At 46.2% G+C, this 17,023-nt stretch overlaps 1 protein-coding gene across 4 annotated transcripts in view; it reads left to right on the forward strand.

The window, feature by feature from the left end:
* JARID2 (jumonji and AT-rich interaction domain containing 2) overlaps positions 1-17,023 on the forward strand; it is a 244,114-nt gene that overhangs the window by 109,424 nt on the left and 117,667 nt on the right. For all 4 annotated transcript variants that reach the window (XM_029242945.1, XM_029242947.1, XM_029242949.1 and 1 more), the window contains one exon: positions 6,248-6,383. In XM_029242945.1, the coding sequence (XP_029098778.1) occupies positions 6,248-6,383 (136 nt within the window). The remainder of the gene's footprint in view (positions 1-6,247; positions 6,384-17,023) is intronic.

Raw genomic sequence — 17,023 nt, forward strand, 5'->3', positions numbered from 1 at the left:
TTTAAACTAAAGGGAGAAAGCATGGTGTGGCCCTTGTCCGAAGGGGAGGCCGAGCAGAGAATCACGAGCATTAACTGTGCAAGCAAGTGTTGAGCCCAACGTCTGGTATACAGCGAGCACCCAGGAGACATTTGCCATTGTCATACAGTTGGCACTCCACATCCGTGGGTTCCGCATTCCTGGATTCAACCAATGGCAGATTGGAAACATTCAGGAAAAATCTTCCAGAAAGATACAAAAAGCAAAACTTGACTTTGCTCCACCAGCAAATATGTAAATACTTGCCCCGCCAGTAAAAATGTAAATAGCATTTACATTGTATTAGGTATTACAAGTAATCTAGAGCTGATTTAAAGTGTACAGTAGGAAGGATGTGGATGTAGGTAGGTTATATGCAGACAATAACCATTTTATATAACAGACTTGAGCCTCCTGGGACTTTCGTATCTGTGCAGGGTCCTGGAGCCAATCCCCCGTGGATAACAGGGGATGACTGCAATCATTATCGCTTTTTATATACTTCCCTTATGACTGCAGGGGTATTGTCCTCGGCCTGGCACCTGTTTTGTAAGCTTGACTGACCTGGACGTCCCTGTTTCCTTGCACTAAAGCATCCGAGCGCTCAGAAGAGGATTGGAAGCCCAGCTTGGTGAAAAGCTGGCCATCACTGGAGAGCAGAAGCCCGTGAAGGCTTGGCCCAGGCCTGTGGCTGAATGGAGGGCATGGCTTTACTGTATCACTGACCTGATCAGTTTTGACACAGTCAATTAGAAGAACTCTTGGTGTAGTTAGAGCATGTTAAATCAATAACCCAGTGTTTTGAAGTGTGGGCCATGGAGGGGCAGTTTGAATGGTCAGCAAATTTATTTATATTAAGATCCTTTTTGGGCTTTATTTAAACTAACGTTGATTTGAATTTATGCTGTCAGTGGAGGTTGGGCTGGGCACTCAAGCACATTGAAAACAGTCATGCATGCCACGCCCATGTCCACAAACCCAGCCCTTCTCCATGACGGTGTGTGTGGGGAAGACACAGCAACCTGCACCCAGCAAATCCCGTACCTTCTTTTCTGTCCTGTCCAGTAAACCTGGGTAAGGAGGACAACTTGGTTTATGGTCTCATTCACACATGACCCTCTGTGGCCTGTTGTGTTGGTTTTTGTTTTTGTTTTTTACCTTAGAGGTCAGGAGAGCATCACAGAAAAATAATTCTACAACTGGGAGCTGTGATTTTTGTTTGATTGGAGCCTTCTTTTGGGTTTTGTTGCATTGTAGTGGGGGGGGGACAAAAAAGGATCCCCCCTGCCTGCCAATGAAATCACCTTGGAGGGTATAGTTAACTGCAAGCTTAATGAGGTCCTGCTGTGTAATGTGGCTACTAAAATGTATCCCAGCTTTTGGATTGTGCACGGAAATAGAAATCTTATTGCCTGTGTTGGTCCTGTTGTTCTAGAGTATTATTCACATGTTGGAATGTGTGTTTAATTCTGGATGCCACCTTTTTAAAGGGAAGTCATTCCAAATTGGGTAATCAGAGAATGAGGGTTTGAGACATCACGTCACATAAGAATGATTCAAGGAACTATCCACTACTTGTCTTACCTTTTTTGTTGATTTCGCTTTTGCTCTTTGGTCGCTTGTTTTAGTTTAGTGAACAGACGTCAAAGGGAAGAGTTCTCAGAATATGTTAATATAGACTTCTGTATTCTGATAGTAAAAATGGCAACAATTAGATGGATGTTAGAAGTATTCATCTTGGGGTTTCACCTCATCTTTCTTTACCTTTGCCTGTATCGTGATGGAGGTTAGAAAGTGACGTGAAATGGGCAGGATGGGGAACTAGTGTGTACAGCAGAGCTTCTGAAACTTTAATGTGCATGGGAATCACCAGAGGATCTTAAAATGAGCCTGCATTTCTAACAAGATGCCAAGCGGTTAAGGCACTGGTGGTCTTTGGAGCACACTTGGAGTTGCAATGGTATGGAAGGATGTACAAGGCTGTTATATCTCTAACCTGGACTGTGGGCTTTGTAGAATTGTTAGATGGTGCTGTTTACTGCAAGGTGTGTAGTGTCTTCATGTGTTTACTTTCTGTGCCCCTTTTTCTTACATGTCTGTTATAAAACTTGGGGCAGCATGAGGTTATGCTGTTATTTTTCCTTTTAATAAAAAGATTATGTAATGACCATAAACATTCTAGTTTAATTCCTGATCTGTTGCCATTTTCAAAGTTATTTCAAAGAATGGTAGACATTTTACAAATGCAAAGAAAACCCTGTCACTTTTACTTTTGAAGGTCTTATTACTCAGTCTTCCATTTGCCAAAGAAAGTGATTTTTCGCAGTCAATAGCCAAGTGAATCTAGATCTATGTGAAGATTTTCTCCCCCCCCCCCCCCCCCCGCTACAGCCAGCAGACCCAATTATTTTTATTTATTTCAGTGTTTGCAAAGCATCTTTTGGTCTTGGGGAGAAACAAGTAAGAGATTTTGGGGGAATGAGGAAAGGTGGTGTGTCATCGGGAGCCTGATTGTTCTTCTCAAGTTTTAGATGGTCTATTAACCTAGAGGTCTTATGGAAACTCCAAATGACAAGAGCTGTTTTTAAATCTATAATGCAGTTCACAAGAATAGGCACACACTCTGGGCAGCTGAATTTGCATCAGAATGAGGCTGCTAGACTCCATATCAGTGGCTATGCCTCCTCCTGTGTCTGCCTTTATTAAGCTGACCAGTAAAGTAGAATGGACTGAATGCTTGGCTACTTTGTTCCTCGGGAAGAAGAACAGGGAGAACTCAGAAGGGGTATTTTGTGATGGAACTGGTTGGTGTTTATCTGAGGGTAAGGGACTGCAACAGGGGCCGCGGATTTGGGCCCTGTAAGGCCATGTGGACGGAGATGGGAGATGGGCACTGTTTTTTGCAGGGAGCTCTAGGTGGTGGCAGAAGGGGTGGTGTGGCCCCTGTGTTAGGACATTGACACGCTTACTGCTGAGAATGTGAGGTGTCGCCTGGCCCTGTTGGATTAGTCACTGTGGGGAGTGTTTTGGGGGAGGAGCTGTGATCTCAGTCAGGAATTAGAGTGATTTCAGGCACTTCACTTAACCCATTCTGGAAGTTAGGCACTGGCAGGCCAAGTGTGGGTAATGGTACATGGGAGGTGTGAGGCTGAGTTTGTACAGTTTTCAGAACTCCTGAGCTCTCACTCTGTCAGGCGTGTTTCAGGTGCTGAGCAGGAGAAACGATTTCCTGACTCCATGGAGACATTACTTCTAAATAAGACAGCTACTGAAAAGGGGGCAATATAACAGAGGGCCGGACTTAAAGGTCATAGAAGCTCTTGGGCTGGGGGCTGGCCGGCGAAGAGGGGGGTTCACTGAGTTGCTTGACTTCTGGTGAGGGAGTTAGTTGCGTCTGGGTTGTTTTCTAGAGCGCTCAGTACTTGGTCCTTCAGAACTATGATGAGGGTGGGTAAGCGTTAGGCCTCTGAAATTCCTTCCTTCCGGCTTTCCAGGACACGCAGCTTAGGTTGCACAGCCCTGTGCTGCCTCGTGGTTGGGTGCAGGCCCACCTTGCTAGCCTCCCAGCAGGGAGGAGTGTAAGCGGAATGTAGCGATTCATCGTGACTCTGCAGCTGTGAATGGCAGTTGGATTTCTAATCTCTGAATTCTTACCTGCTGAGCTTTTGGAAACAGAGCAGAGTCGACTTCTTACCTGCTAGGTTTGCACCTTGCATCAACACTGAGGGAAGTCTTGACCAGCATTCTAGATTATAAAAGAACTCGTGTGTGTGTGTGTGTGTGTGCGCGCGCGTGCGTGTGTGTGTTTTGTTTTGTTTGATTTTTATTGTCTAGAACTGGAAACCCCATACCCTGTGTCCTGGTTTGCTTCTCCTGTATTTAAAGTACTTTATAGGGGTCATGGGGCTGCTGGTGTCAACTAAGTGAACCTTAAATGCATCTTCCTTTGCAGGAGTTTTCCTCTCACATGGTTTATGTTTTAATTAGATATTAGTTGTCGGGGTATAATTCTCCCACATGGAGGCCTGGAGCCAAAATGAAGGCACCAGTCTGAACAGGAAGCAGTAAATCGTCACAGGAATTTTACATTGAAAGCCATTTTGGGGCTTTACAATTTATAAACTCTGTGTATGTAGGAAATAATCATTTATAATCACAGCCTGGCTTGTTGTGGAGACCTGAATGCTGAGGGTAGGAACCTGGGGGTGGTGAAGAGAATTCTGCCCGACAGACTTCCCTGGATCCTGAAAGGTGGAATTCAGCCCAGTGAGCATGAACTCTTCCTGAGGTTAAGATTATTATTCAGTTGAAACCAAAATGCTAGAGGCATTTTCACGCACACTGAGGGGAGTTGCTTGTTGCCAAGAGTGATTTATTGTGCTTTCCACGTGTTGTGTAGCTGAATCATTTGCCTCTTATGCAGGTTGGTTCCTTGGGCTCCTCAGGTGGGGTCTGGTCAGAGGGCTTCGTTTTCCTGGTTTTCAGCCATGCAATTGGCAGGTCTCTGGTGACTTGGACCCAGTGGGGTTAAGAAGTAACGTGTGTTCCTCCCACAGGGTGGAGGCCAAGTCTGCCTTTAGCCTTCATGTGTGGACTCGACCACCACCCTGGTCTGTAGATGCCTTGTCTGTCTTAGGAGAGCGACTGGGGACACAGGATGTGCCTTCTTCCTCTGGAGGTGACGGAAGCCTCGGCTTGGCAGGTCTGCAGAAGTGAAGGACATCCGGGCTAGGTGGAAATCCTAGCTCTTTTCTCCCAGGCCTTCTCTTCCCCTTGTTATGGAAGATGGAGAGCCACTGTCATTCTAAGAAATCCTGGAAGCTTAACAGGAGCACCGCCTCAGTTATTTAGGGTTTTAGAGTCTGTGTGGTTGGATTTCTAAGATGTAGTGTGTGTTTATGCAGCGTTTAGGAATTTGTGAGCTGGAGAAGACCTTGGATAATCTATTTCCCTTATCTCGGCCCCTGGAGGGTTTAGTTGGCCGGGTAAGTGGCAGGGAGTAAAAAAAACCAGTTCTGTTGGATGTTGAGTGTAATAGCACCAGCCTGACTCTAGGGTGTTTGGCCTCCTGTTTGAACAAAAGGAACCTGAGTATCCCAAATCCTGCTTTACTGGGGTATTAATGTTTTCCTTATTCTCTTAAGGCCCCAAATAACTGAGAAGCCCATAATCCTTCCATCTCTAAATTGAACTCATAAAATGCGTAAGTCTTGAAGTAGGTGTGTGACTGTAAGAACTTGTTAGATTAGCAAACGGTAGGCAGATATCCACAGAAGAGAACCTGTGAGTCTCCCAAGCTGTGTGAAGCAACTCTTTAAACCTTAAAATAAAAAACTCTCTTGCTGGTTCCCTAAAACAGTTAACTCATTTGGGGCACCGGTATCGACCATCTCCGTCTTCCCAGACTTGGCTGTTGTCCTGCCGGTCTGCAGTCTTTCTTTCTGTGTTTACTGCTGGAATTGCTGGAGTGCCCTCTGGTTCTTTGGTGTGCCCTCCCGCCTCACCTTTATTTTGACATAAGGGAGCCACACTTTTAAATGAGATCTTCAAGACCTATTGGATGTATTCTTTTTCAAAAATCATCCCCCCATCCCCCTGCCACCCCATTCTCTAGTCCACAAAGATCCATTGCCCTTTTCTGCAGTGGTCCCTCTCCCTCTCTCGTTTTTGTGATTCATCACCTTAAAAGGCCAGTACAGATCCAGTTTCATTTCTTCTGACGGAACTGTAAATTCCTTGAAAGGAGCACCAAACCCCAACACCAACAGTAAGTAAACTTTCCAAAGGGGTGTAGCGCGTGTCTGTGAGGTGCCTACGTTCTGGCATTATTCGCTTTAAAGAACTCCAGTACAGTGATGCATTACACCTCCTGTTGTGGCTGCAGTAACTCCTTTTTTTCTAAACTTTGCCAGGAATATAAAACTTCACTATTACCAGTGAATGACGGGATTTGGGTGCGGGCCATGTAAAGGAAGTGCGATGCTTGTGTCTCTCTTCCAGTCCCTTTACAGCCTGAGGGGTGGCTCTTTGCTTGTGGTCTCTCCAGGAAGGGCCAGTGCCCTCCCTCCACTATAGGATGTAGTTCTGAGCTCCAGAACTTGGTCTCAGTCACTCAATACTTGTTTGGGATTTGTTGTTTTTTTTTTTTAAGTTTATTCTGACTCTTAATTAACATTTGCTTGCTTTCCGTTAAGTAATCCCCTCTCCCCATTCTTTCTTGTTTCTCCAGGATGACAGTGATGGGATTCCATGGTCAGAAGAAAGGGTGGTACGTAAAGTCCTTTATTTGTCTCTGAAGGAGTTCAAGAATGCCCAGAAGAGGCAGCATGGTGAAGGCATTGCTGGGAGCCTGAAAGCAGTGAATGGTGAGTGGCCTGTTTTGTTGTTTTGGATGATGTTTCTGGGCCTGGCCTTGTTTCCGAAATGGATGTGCTTTGGGCGGCTCATGCTTCTCAGGCTGGGCCCCTAACGGCAGTTATTCTGGACATCCCGCTGAGTTTATAGATTTGTTTTGATGCTCCTTTATATGTTGCATAATATAATTGGCAAGGTGCCTTAGTCTGCGCCCTATAGACAAGACCAGGGCTGCGATCTGGTTTCTGCCCATTCTTGGATTGAGTGTGGAGCCTGACTTACAGGTTTTTCTGTGAATATCTGTCTTTCTACCCAAGTATGAGGGCAGAAGAAGCCTTCGATGATCTCGCTGAAATGTGGCAACTTTGGTTCTTACGCCCTGTTTATATAGGAAGTAGCCTGAACCTGTGGGCCTGCTGCCCTTCCCGCTCTCTCTCTGGCTCAACAGCCTCCTAAGGCCCTGCTTCCTTCCTTGTTGATCAAGCTGGCAGGTGGCCGCACAGCCACAGGTGGGCAGTGGAGGCAGAGTTCCCGTGCGTCCGAAGTGTCCCTCATCCTGGATAGGTATCAAGTGGGTCCTTGAAGCCTGGAGAGAAACGTGCTCCCGTCTGAGTTTATTCTGATGTCTGTTTTTAACAGGGTTAGTGTGACTCGGATGAAATCATCCAGTGAACACCATTTCAGAACTAGCATTTGGTTACTATTTATATTTTATTCCGGGGGTTGTGGCTGTGGCTGTATTCCACAGCCTCTCTTGTTCTTATTAATCTCCTAGAATCTTAGATAAATGTGAATGAATTGACCGTGTTCTGGTTTGTACTTGTTTGGAGTGAGGAGATAAGGAAGAGGAGATCCTATTATTCTTTAAAAAATTTTTTTTACGGTACGCGGGCCTCTCACTGTTGTGGCCTCTCCCGTTGCGGAGCACAGGCTCCGGATGCGCATGCTCAGCGGCCGTGGCTCACGGGCCCAGCCGCTCCGTGGCATGTGGGATCTTCCCAGACCGGGGCACGAACCCGCGTCCCCTGCATCGGCAGGCGGACTCCCAACCACTGCGCCACCAGGGAAGCCCCTGTTATTCTTTTTGAGTTCTGGCTGTGATCCTCCGGTAAGAGTCATCACACATGGGGAACCTGACAGCTTGCCAGGGGGCAGAGCGACAGGCTGACTTAGGGCGTCCAGTTTTTTCCCATCCTGCTTAGTTGTAAGGTGAGTTGTCTGGGAGCCTCTTGTTGGAACCAGTGCTTCCAGACAGGACCTTCTGGCGCTCCCTTTCCACAAGGCCGTGGCGGGGTGTTCTGACGTGGCCTTCCGGAACACCACCGGGGTCTGCCCTGCCATCCACCCAGGTTCTGTCACCCTCTTCTAGTACTGTGTGACTTGAAACAAGAACCGCCTGAAGTCTGAGCCAATGTGTATGTGAAAGGCCCTTTTTGAATCTTTCACACGTGCAGAAGCAAAATAATTTGAGGAATCTGTTGCCACAGTTAGTTACACAGCTTGGACCCCTATCTGTTCATGGGTCTCCTACCAGGTAGGGACCCCGCCATTTCTTGGCTGCCTGTAATGGAGTAAATGCTAAGCCATGTGTCTTTTTAGAGAGCATTTGACGTGATCAGTCTTGTTGACATTGCTTCACATTGAACATACTGTTCTGCTCTTAAGTTTTTGAGGGGATGGTGATGGGGGGAGAATATCATTGGATCCTGGGGTTATAGTAGAGCAATGGCTGCTGCTACGGGGTTAGATTTTACTGCTGTGACAAGGCGTGCTCTCATTCTGCTGTTCTGGAGTGGTGATGCCTTCGTGCTTTAGGAATCTTTTAACAACTAAAAAACCCACCCAACTGGGAAAAACCCGCTTTTAGGACAAGAAGGTAGCCAGGTGCCCAGGATTGAATAATGGTGGAATTTGGGTAAAAGAACAAAAACTAAAATAAAGCATTCAAGAAGCAACTAGTGCTGCCAGCTAGTTGGCCAAATGTAGCTCTTGCTTGCATTGGCATACTCGGGGCTTGACGATACCGAGGAAGGAATTCTAAGAAAAGTTGGCACGTACATCTCTATTGGGATCATTGAAGACTTTAAATCATTCTTTTACCACCTCCATAAAAAAGGTGGTCTTTGTTGTTTGTCGTGGTAGTTTGCCTTTCACCCTGATGAAGACTGACTTGTCTTTCCCTCCCTCCCTCCCTCCTCCCCCCTCTTTTGGTTGTGAAGTTGCTGTCTGCATGCCCTTTTCTGGTTCATGTTGGTGTTTGTGCAGGCTGTATTCCAAGGCCACCTTTTTGTTATTCCGCATGTTGGATTTCGATAGCAGTTCTAAGTAAATACATCTCCTCGTTTTAGAACTTGTGTGTGTTTTAAGAATAATTTTCTTAAAGGCAGCTAGCATGTTAAACAATGTGTGCTTTCATATTCGGGGGCTACTGGAAAGCATGGAAACCAGATGCGTTACCATGGGAATAAGTCCCTCTCTGTAGGTCCCAGAATCTCAGGGGTGCTGTCCTAGGGGGGTGTGATCCAGAGAAAGCTGAAGTAGCCGGCAGCCTCCAAGGCTCTTGGTGGGGATGGGTAGTGAGGGCTGCAAGCAGCGTTCTCTCTGAAGGTGTGTACATATGTGTACATATGTGTGTACATATGTGCGCGTCTACATTTATCACTCAAGTTTGAGTGGATGCGTTATAACAGATCATCATTTGTGTGCTGTGCAGTAGAATGACCTTGTCTGGCGCTGTACATCACAGCACACTGTTCGGGGTTCATCGTGGGGCAAGTGAAGATAGGTTAGTGGTGGGGGAAGAGTGGTTTTAACAGTCATCGTGCCTTTCCTTTCCATTTCTCTTTTCACTTTTTTTGGTCCCCTACCCCCTCGAGGTTCCCTTTCAAAAGTTGAAATAATTCCATTGTTTTAGTTTTAATTGTGACAGAAAGTTATCTGACAGTAGAATTTGAAACTGTCCAGTACAGAGCCCTTGCTGGGAGGTGTGGTATGAAACTGGATGGGACAGACGTGAGAGTAGGTGCCTGCACCCCGGCTAGGGCGGTGTTGGTGGGGCTTCTGCCCCCTGTGCTCCCTTTCTCATGCTTCATGGCTTGAGGATCGTGGGTAGGGAGGTACCTCTGAGACCTGTGGGGTTTCTGTCTGTGAGGGCAAGATGACATTCTTGTTGGTGGGCTCTGTGAGTGTGTTCTCTGTGGTAGTAACTTCCTAATGGCACATGGTTATTTATGCTGCAGTAGCAGAATTGGAATTACGGCTCAAGTAACTTTGAATCCAGTACTTATTTTAGAATCCAGAATGGAGGAAAATGGCACCCTATCTTTGCAACAGTAGTATTGAAAACAAGGTGTTTTGTTTTCCCCCCTGTATTTCAAAGCAAAGATGTTTCTTGGTTATTGGTCTTGCCAGAGTTTCCTGGGAAAATTCAATTTTAAAATAATATCTTGAGTTCACAGTAGAATGGGCTTGACATAATTTTTATCTAATTGGGAAATGAATTGACACCACTTCTGCGAAATCACAGGCATGCTAGGATGATGAACAAGCAGCCCCCTGCCCTGGCCTCCTGTGTGAGGAGGGTCGGGGGCTGGTGTCTGCTAACAGGGTGCCAACAGCAGCAGCTTGTCTGAGTGTCTGGGCTCAGCCGCGCCCCTTTTGCAGGTCTGGTAGAGACGTAATAAGCCAAGCAGACATAAGATAGTAGAGGGACCTCATACTTTATGTCATAAAATCCATGTTTGCCATCAGTCTTGGTTTGTGGTTCCGAAGTGACAAGGGAAGAATTTTTTTTGGTCCTACTGGAGGTAACGATTCTTGAGTCTGGGACATCCCGGTGGGTTGTCTGTAGGAATTGAAGCCGTTGTTACACAGCTTGTTGGCTGTAGCCAGGCTTCAGGGGAGGCGGTGCTAAGGTTTCTGCTGGATGTGAGCCTTCTGTCTACTCTCTGCTGTAGATGGTGCCACTTTTCCCGGCAGTAATAAATTGACAAAAGCTTCAGAAAGGCTGGCAGAGGCGGAGGCCTCGGCCATTCTGAGGGCCCTTGGCCTGCTGGGGCTGAAATTAGGGACATTTAAATAATAACATGCTACACAAATAATGAGTACACATAATTACACAGTAAGAGAGGGGAGCTATTAGCTGTATTTGAATTTCATTTGCTTCCTATAAATTTCATCTGAGATCCAGCAAACCCTGTGGCCAGCTAAAGCATCTTGACTAGATTTAAGGGAAGCTGGACTCTTTTTTCTTAGAATTTTACAGTAGTTGTGATAGCTGGAACCTATACTGAGCTCTTGCTTTTTGCCAGTTATTGTTCTAGCTCTTCACCTGTATTTTGCTCATTTAACTTTCAGAACCAACCATTTTCTAGAAATATAGGAAACTGCACTAGGGCGGATTAGCAATTTGCTTACACTGCTAGTATGGGGCAGAGCCAGGATTTAAACCCCGGCTTTCTCCTTTGCTTATAATAGCCACCACTTAAATAAATAGAAGTAGTTTTGGAACCCCCTATAAAGATAGGGTTTCAAAAATAAAAAATTGTAGGAGTACTTTTTTTTTCAAATAGCAGTTTCTTTTGAAGGAGATTTGTGAAATCTTTCGTTGGCAAAGAGACCTCAGAAGTGAGGGGCAGTACAAGTATTTATTCATGTGACCATGGTTCTGGGCTTTATTGGCACTTGTCATTGAATTGATAGAGGAAATCGAAAAACTGCATTCCTCCTGATTGGCCACCCTCCTTCCACACAGATACATTCATTATTTCTTTCTGTTTCTTCACCTAGGGATACAGATTTGTGTTTTTAATATTGTTGTGGAACCAGCCAGCTGGCAGAGGGCTGCCACTCACCTCCATGAGGTGGTGAGAGAGGGCAGTGGCCTTGCTGGCAACAACTGTCCATTTGTAGCCAAGGATCAAAGCTAGAAGTACAAATATAGGACCCCCTGTGCAAACCGCACCCCCCCCCCCCATCCCATTGCTTTTTTAAGAGGGTAGAATTTTGTTGGACTCTTCAAAATCTCTCTGAGATTACTGATGTCTGTGGAATGAAACACGGGCCCAGCTTCTGCAAATTCACTGTTTATAGGATGAGATTAAAGTGTGACTTTCGAGTCAAAATCAAAGTCTGGGCACCTTGTCTGATGAATGGAAGTGTATTTTTGGCCATATTTGAAATGAATGCTGTGACTGTATGGTGGCCTTCTCCTGGCCTGAAGCTCTGATGTCCAGCAGTTCTCAAGATAGTCTCTACTTCAACAGGAAAGACAACCTCCCCCCACCCCCTGCCGAAGAAATTGGCTTTTCCAGGTTGAACTGCTGCTGTGTCCATACTTGTGGCCTCTGCAGGCTGGGCCAGGAGTTAAGTTTTCTCTTAACAGTCCAGCGCCTGAGACATTTGTCACCTGCGTCCCCTTACGGCACTCCATGGGAGAGCAAGGCCGTGAGGGCAAATACACTTCTTGAAAACAACCTACATTTATTCTTTGTTTAAAAATGAAGCTGCATCTATCTTGGATAATGGTGGAGTTGGGAAGGCTTGATTTCTTTCTCTTGTAGGTGTTCTGTCGTCAGTCTTCATGACCCTGAGTAATGCAGATGGGAAATTTCTAGATAGAGCTCCCATCTGATCAGTACTTGATGGAATTCTTAGTATGTAGGAGCTATTGTGAGTAATAAAGACGGAACTGAAATTGCTAATTTTGGGGGAGTCAGAACAGCTTATTTCATCTCATCTAAGATGTCATTTAGTGATGCATTATTTTATGGGAGAAAAGAAAAAATACTTCCAATTATAAGTGTAAGCCACGATAACTGTGAGGTGCTTTCTAACAAGAGAGAAATATGTGTGACTTGGTATCAATGAAGCACAATAAAATAGAACAAAATGCTTTAAAAATCAGAGGTGTGACTGGTTTGATGTGAGGAGGCCAGCAGGGAGGCAGGTGATGTGAAGGGCCCAGTGCTGAGCTACCAGGAAGAGCTTCAGTAAAGAAGTTGTATTCCTGTGGGCCTTGAAAGCTGTGGGACTGTTTGAGCGAGGGCTGAGGCTGGGACGGGGTAGTGTGGGGCAGGGGTGTGGACCAGCAAATAGACATTGGTCGGGATTGTTGATGTCACAGTCCAGTGGGACAAATGGCAGGTTTCAGTGGCCAGCCTGCTTGTACTGCTCTGGCACCAAGGGAATGGCGAGCCTGCCTGCAGCCCTTTTGGCCACAGAATTATGGATTGCTAGAGCTGGAAGGGACTTTTGGAGGTATATAGGTCAGGCTCATCATTTTACAGATGAGGAATTTTGAACCTTGCTGATGAGCTTAACTGGAAGGAATGGATCATGCTGAAGGCTGATTGGAACCAGAAATCCAATTTAAATGATGGCGAGACACCAGCCTTCCCAGTAGGCATGGCTGCGTGTGAGGATTTCATGGAGCGTTAAGGATGGAGGTGCCTCTGGAGGTGAATGTATTCTGCTCCTCTTTTCCTGTCACTTGTGCTTGAGGCCCGCTGCCCATCCAGGTACCTCAGCCTGCCGCCTCTGGCAGTTCTGCGAGCTCTGTGCTCTCTCTTTGATTACAGCCCCATCCTCTTGGCTTGGACCCCTGTAGTAAGAGGGGCACACCACTCAGGTAGTGACACCTGGGGGGGGGGCTGCGTGTGATGTCTGAGCTTGAGACAGTTCCACAGTGTTTTCCTGCCTCCCCGTGTTCTTAGAATGGCTCAACTTTGAGAGATGTTGAGGGGATGGAAACCTGCTGTGTCCTGGGATGTTTTTTTTTTTTTTTTATCGCGGTGCGCGCGCCTCTCACTGTCGCGGCCTCTCCCATTGTGGAGCACAGGCTCCAGACGCGCAGGCTTAGCAGTTGTGGCTCACGGGCCTAGCCGCTCCGCGGCATGTGGGATCTTCCCGGACCGGGGCACAAACCCGTGTCCCCCACATTGGCAGGTGGATTCCTAACTACTGCGCCACCAGGGAAGCCCCCCCGGGATGTTTTTTTAAAGCTCTTCCGCCTCTAAGAGTCTGTCTGCTCAGTGCCTCCCTTTGGGCACCAAAATCCCTTTTTCTCATCTCTATGAGATCACCACTCTGGAAAGTATCCCTCTTTTCTTCGTCATTTACTTCTTTACTAGATCATTCCCATCAGTAAACAAAACATGTTGTAGTTTCTCCCATAAAATAAACCCTCCGATAATCTGTCTCCCTCCTGCTATTCATTTCTTTTACTTTATAGAATTCCTCGGAAAAAAAATGTCTACACAATGTTTCCCTCTAGTATTTATATTCATGTTAATATCCTCTCCCCGCGCGTTCTCTTTTGAGCCCCTAGAGTCAGGCCATTTACCAAGGCTAATAATGACCTTGATGGCCAAATCCCGTTATCAGTCAGTGTAGCTTTAGTTGCCCATCCGGCAGCGTTTGACATGATGATTCTCTCCTGAACTCTAGTTGCCTACCTGCCGTCCGCACTTTGCTTTCTTGATAGGTCTCATGAACTTGAGGTCTACCAAGCCAACTCTGTCTCTCCACTCCCTCCCGTCTGCTACCCCCCTGCCTGTCTTTCCATTGTCAGTAAATGCCAGTTCCATACTTCTGGTGGCTTTGATCAAAACCTGGGAGTATCTGGTACCCCACCCCCACCCCAATTTTGCAAAACCTGTTTATTCTATACTCACAATATGTTCTGAAACTAAGTTTGCACCACTGCTACGAGTCCACCACCTCTATCTTGGGCTGAGACTCCTAAAGCTCCCTCAACTTCTGCCTTTTACCTCTCTAGGCAGCAGCTAGAACAGTCCTTTGTAAGTGTGAATCAGCACACGCGGTGTCCCGTATGTCCCCCCGTCTCTCTTAGCGTGAAAGGCAAGCATCTTACCCTGGACACTGATATGGTCCTCCAGCATCTCTCTGGTCTTATCTGCCCATCTCTCCCTCACCTAGTCTAGCTTTCCTGCTGTTCCAAATGCATTTGGTAGTATACTCTTGCCCCAGAATTTTTGTGCTTGCCGATGCTTCTGTCTAGAACTCTCTCGCTTTAGGTACCTGTGTGACTTGATCACTCTTGGCATTTCAGGGTCCTGGTCAAATGTGCCGTTACCAGAGACCTCTTCCTTGAGCATCTTATTAAAAATTGTGCCTTTGCCCTTTGGCTTTGGCCTTTGGCTCCTTACCTTGTAATATTTTTTGACATAGACTCTCTCACTGCCTGGCATTGTATTATTCTGTTTGTTTATTATAAGCTCTCGCCCCACAGTAGATTTTAAGTGTCAGGAGAGAAAAGCTTCATCCATGTTAACTGCTGCTGTATGCACAACTCCTGGGTGCTCTGTAGAGTGTGTGGTCACCTGCACAGCGGCTGTGTCCCTGCCCCTGTGCCCAGCACCCCTCTGCTACACTGTGGATGTGTTCCTCTCTGTTCAGGGGTTTGTACCATCGCTCACTCCAGGTTTCATTTTGAAAATGCATACACCTTGACCCTCTCGCCCCCTCACCCCAGGTCACAGCCCATGCTATTTTCCCTGTTCCCAAAGCGCACATTTATTCATAACTATGATGTCTTTATATAAGTCTCATTATCATAAACATTCTTGGAATTGGGTCACCCTTTTATCTTTCTTTCTGAACTACATTTGTTGAAAGCCTACCTGTGTGCAAGATACGTTGATTGGTAGTTTAAAATAAAACTGTCCTTTTAAGAAAATAAAAGTTACTGCTTTTAATTCTCATAACAGTGTGGTAATTATACGATTACTATCATAACTTTGCGGGTTTGTTTAGTGGGCCTCAGATGGAAAGCAGCATGCTCAAAGCTGCATTGCTAAGAAGTGGTCAAATCAGGATCTGAACCCAGGACTCCTGAATCCAGATCTTGCCCCACTTTTTTTTTTTTTTTTTAAATAAATCGAGGAAGACTTTACACTCTGTGAAATCACTTATCTTTAGGTGTGCAATTTCGTGAGTTGCCACATGCACATATACCCGTATGACCAGAGCTCCAGTGTCGATACAGGACTTTTCCGTCGCCCCAGAAAAGTTTTCACCCGCCCCTTCTAGTTCATTTGACTTCTTTAAAGTATGTGCTCATTTGGTGGTTTGTCAACGTGGCTGTCTCTGTTTTTAGGAGCTTTTATGATGTTACATGAGTTTACGATATTTCTCCAGAATGTACCAGATGCCAGAGAGTGTCTGTTGAGACCTGAAAGTGCCTCAGAGACAGAGGCACAGGTGTGTCCAGTAAGCAGCTCTTGGAGGCCTCAAGCAGTGCTTGAATAGGACCCCACAGTTGGACGTGCTCAAGGATGACATTTACCGTCTCATGGTGGCACTCGTGCTCAAGGATGACATTTACCGTCTCGTGGCGGCACTCGTGCTCAAGGATGACATTTACCGTCTCATGGCGGCACTCGTACTCAAGGATGACATTTACCGTCTCATGGTGGCACTCGTGCTCAAGGATGACATTTACCGTCTCGTGGTGGCACTCGTGGAGCCAGATTCTCCATGCTAAACCAGCGTCACAGTTTTCAGTCTGAGCAGTTGTGCGAGTCCAGACCAAGTGGGCTTTTAAACAGTTACTTCTCATCCTCTTCCATGTCACTTTTCTCTTGTGGCACCCCTGCCCCGCCCCCTTTGTGGCAGTGTTCTTAGTCTGCGTGTTTAGAATACTCAGCCTTGGTGTTATAATTCAGGACATTCTGGAACTGGGGTTCAAGACTTGGCTTTTCCCCAAGGGCAGTCAGCATCTGTAAGTCATGTGCCTTCTCTGCTAATACAGTGTGTTTTCAGTTAGATTGATTCTTGTGAGGACCCCATGATCAGCTTGATGGCCTTGCGGATGCAAAAACATGAGGCAGCAGTGTGGTGCGATTGCTGATTTCTTTCCATTTTCTTGTGGCTGTGGTGTAAGTCTATATATAAGTCAGCTTGTGCTGCCATAGGAAAATATCTCAGACTGGATGGCTTAAACTATAGAGCTTTATTTCTCATAGTCTGGAGGCTGGAGGTCCAAGATCCAGGGTGCCGGCCACTTCAGTTCTTGGTGAGGCCTTGGTTCCTGGCAGAGAGAGAGGGAGAGCGCGAGAGCGCGCATTGGTTTCTCTTCCCCTTCTTAAAAGGATACCAACCCTATCAGATTAGGGGCCCTCCCTTACAACCTCATTTAACCTTCGTCACCTTTACAGGCTCTGCCTTCAGATACAGTCATACTGGGTGTTATGGTTTAAACATAAGATTTGACTGGTGGGGCATTAAGTCTGTAACAGTCCAGTAGGGATTTGAGATGGTGACAGTTCTATTTGTTTCAATTGTAGATTAAGTTAATTGCTGTGTTAATTTGTACCATGTTTCTTTTTGTGAGACTATGACTATTTCCTGGTAGGTCAGGAAACTGTAAGGGCTGTTTGACCTTAGAGAAGATGTTGTTCCTCTCAATTGGGTAGAATTAAATTTGGACATTTATTTACTGAGTTGTTGCTTCTGTGAGACCACTTGGATTAGCCCAAGTCCCTGACTTCAGTGGGGATTGAAACATGATTCATATGCACAGGGAGCAGCTATCCAAGGCCAAGAGCCCTAAGAGAGGGCAAACAAGGTGTTTCTTAGGCCCTAAGGACTTGGGAGGGGATTGGCAGTTGAGATGACCTAGGAAGGACGG

Source organism: Monodon monoceros, unplaced genomic scaffold, assembly GCF_005190385.1.
Source record: "Monodon monoceros isolate NGI ecotype Baffin Bay Population unplaced genomic scaffold, NGI_Narwhal_1 Super_Scaffold_3, whole genome shotgun sequence".
NCBI lineage: Eukaryota > Metazoa > Chordata > Mammalia > Artiodactyla > Monodontidae > Monodon > Monodon monoceros.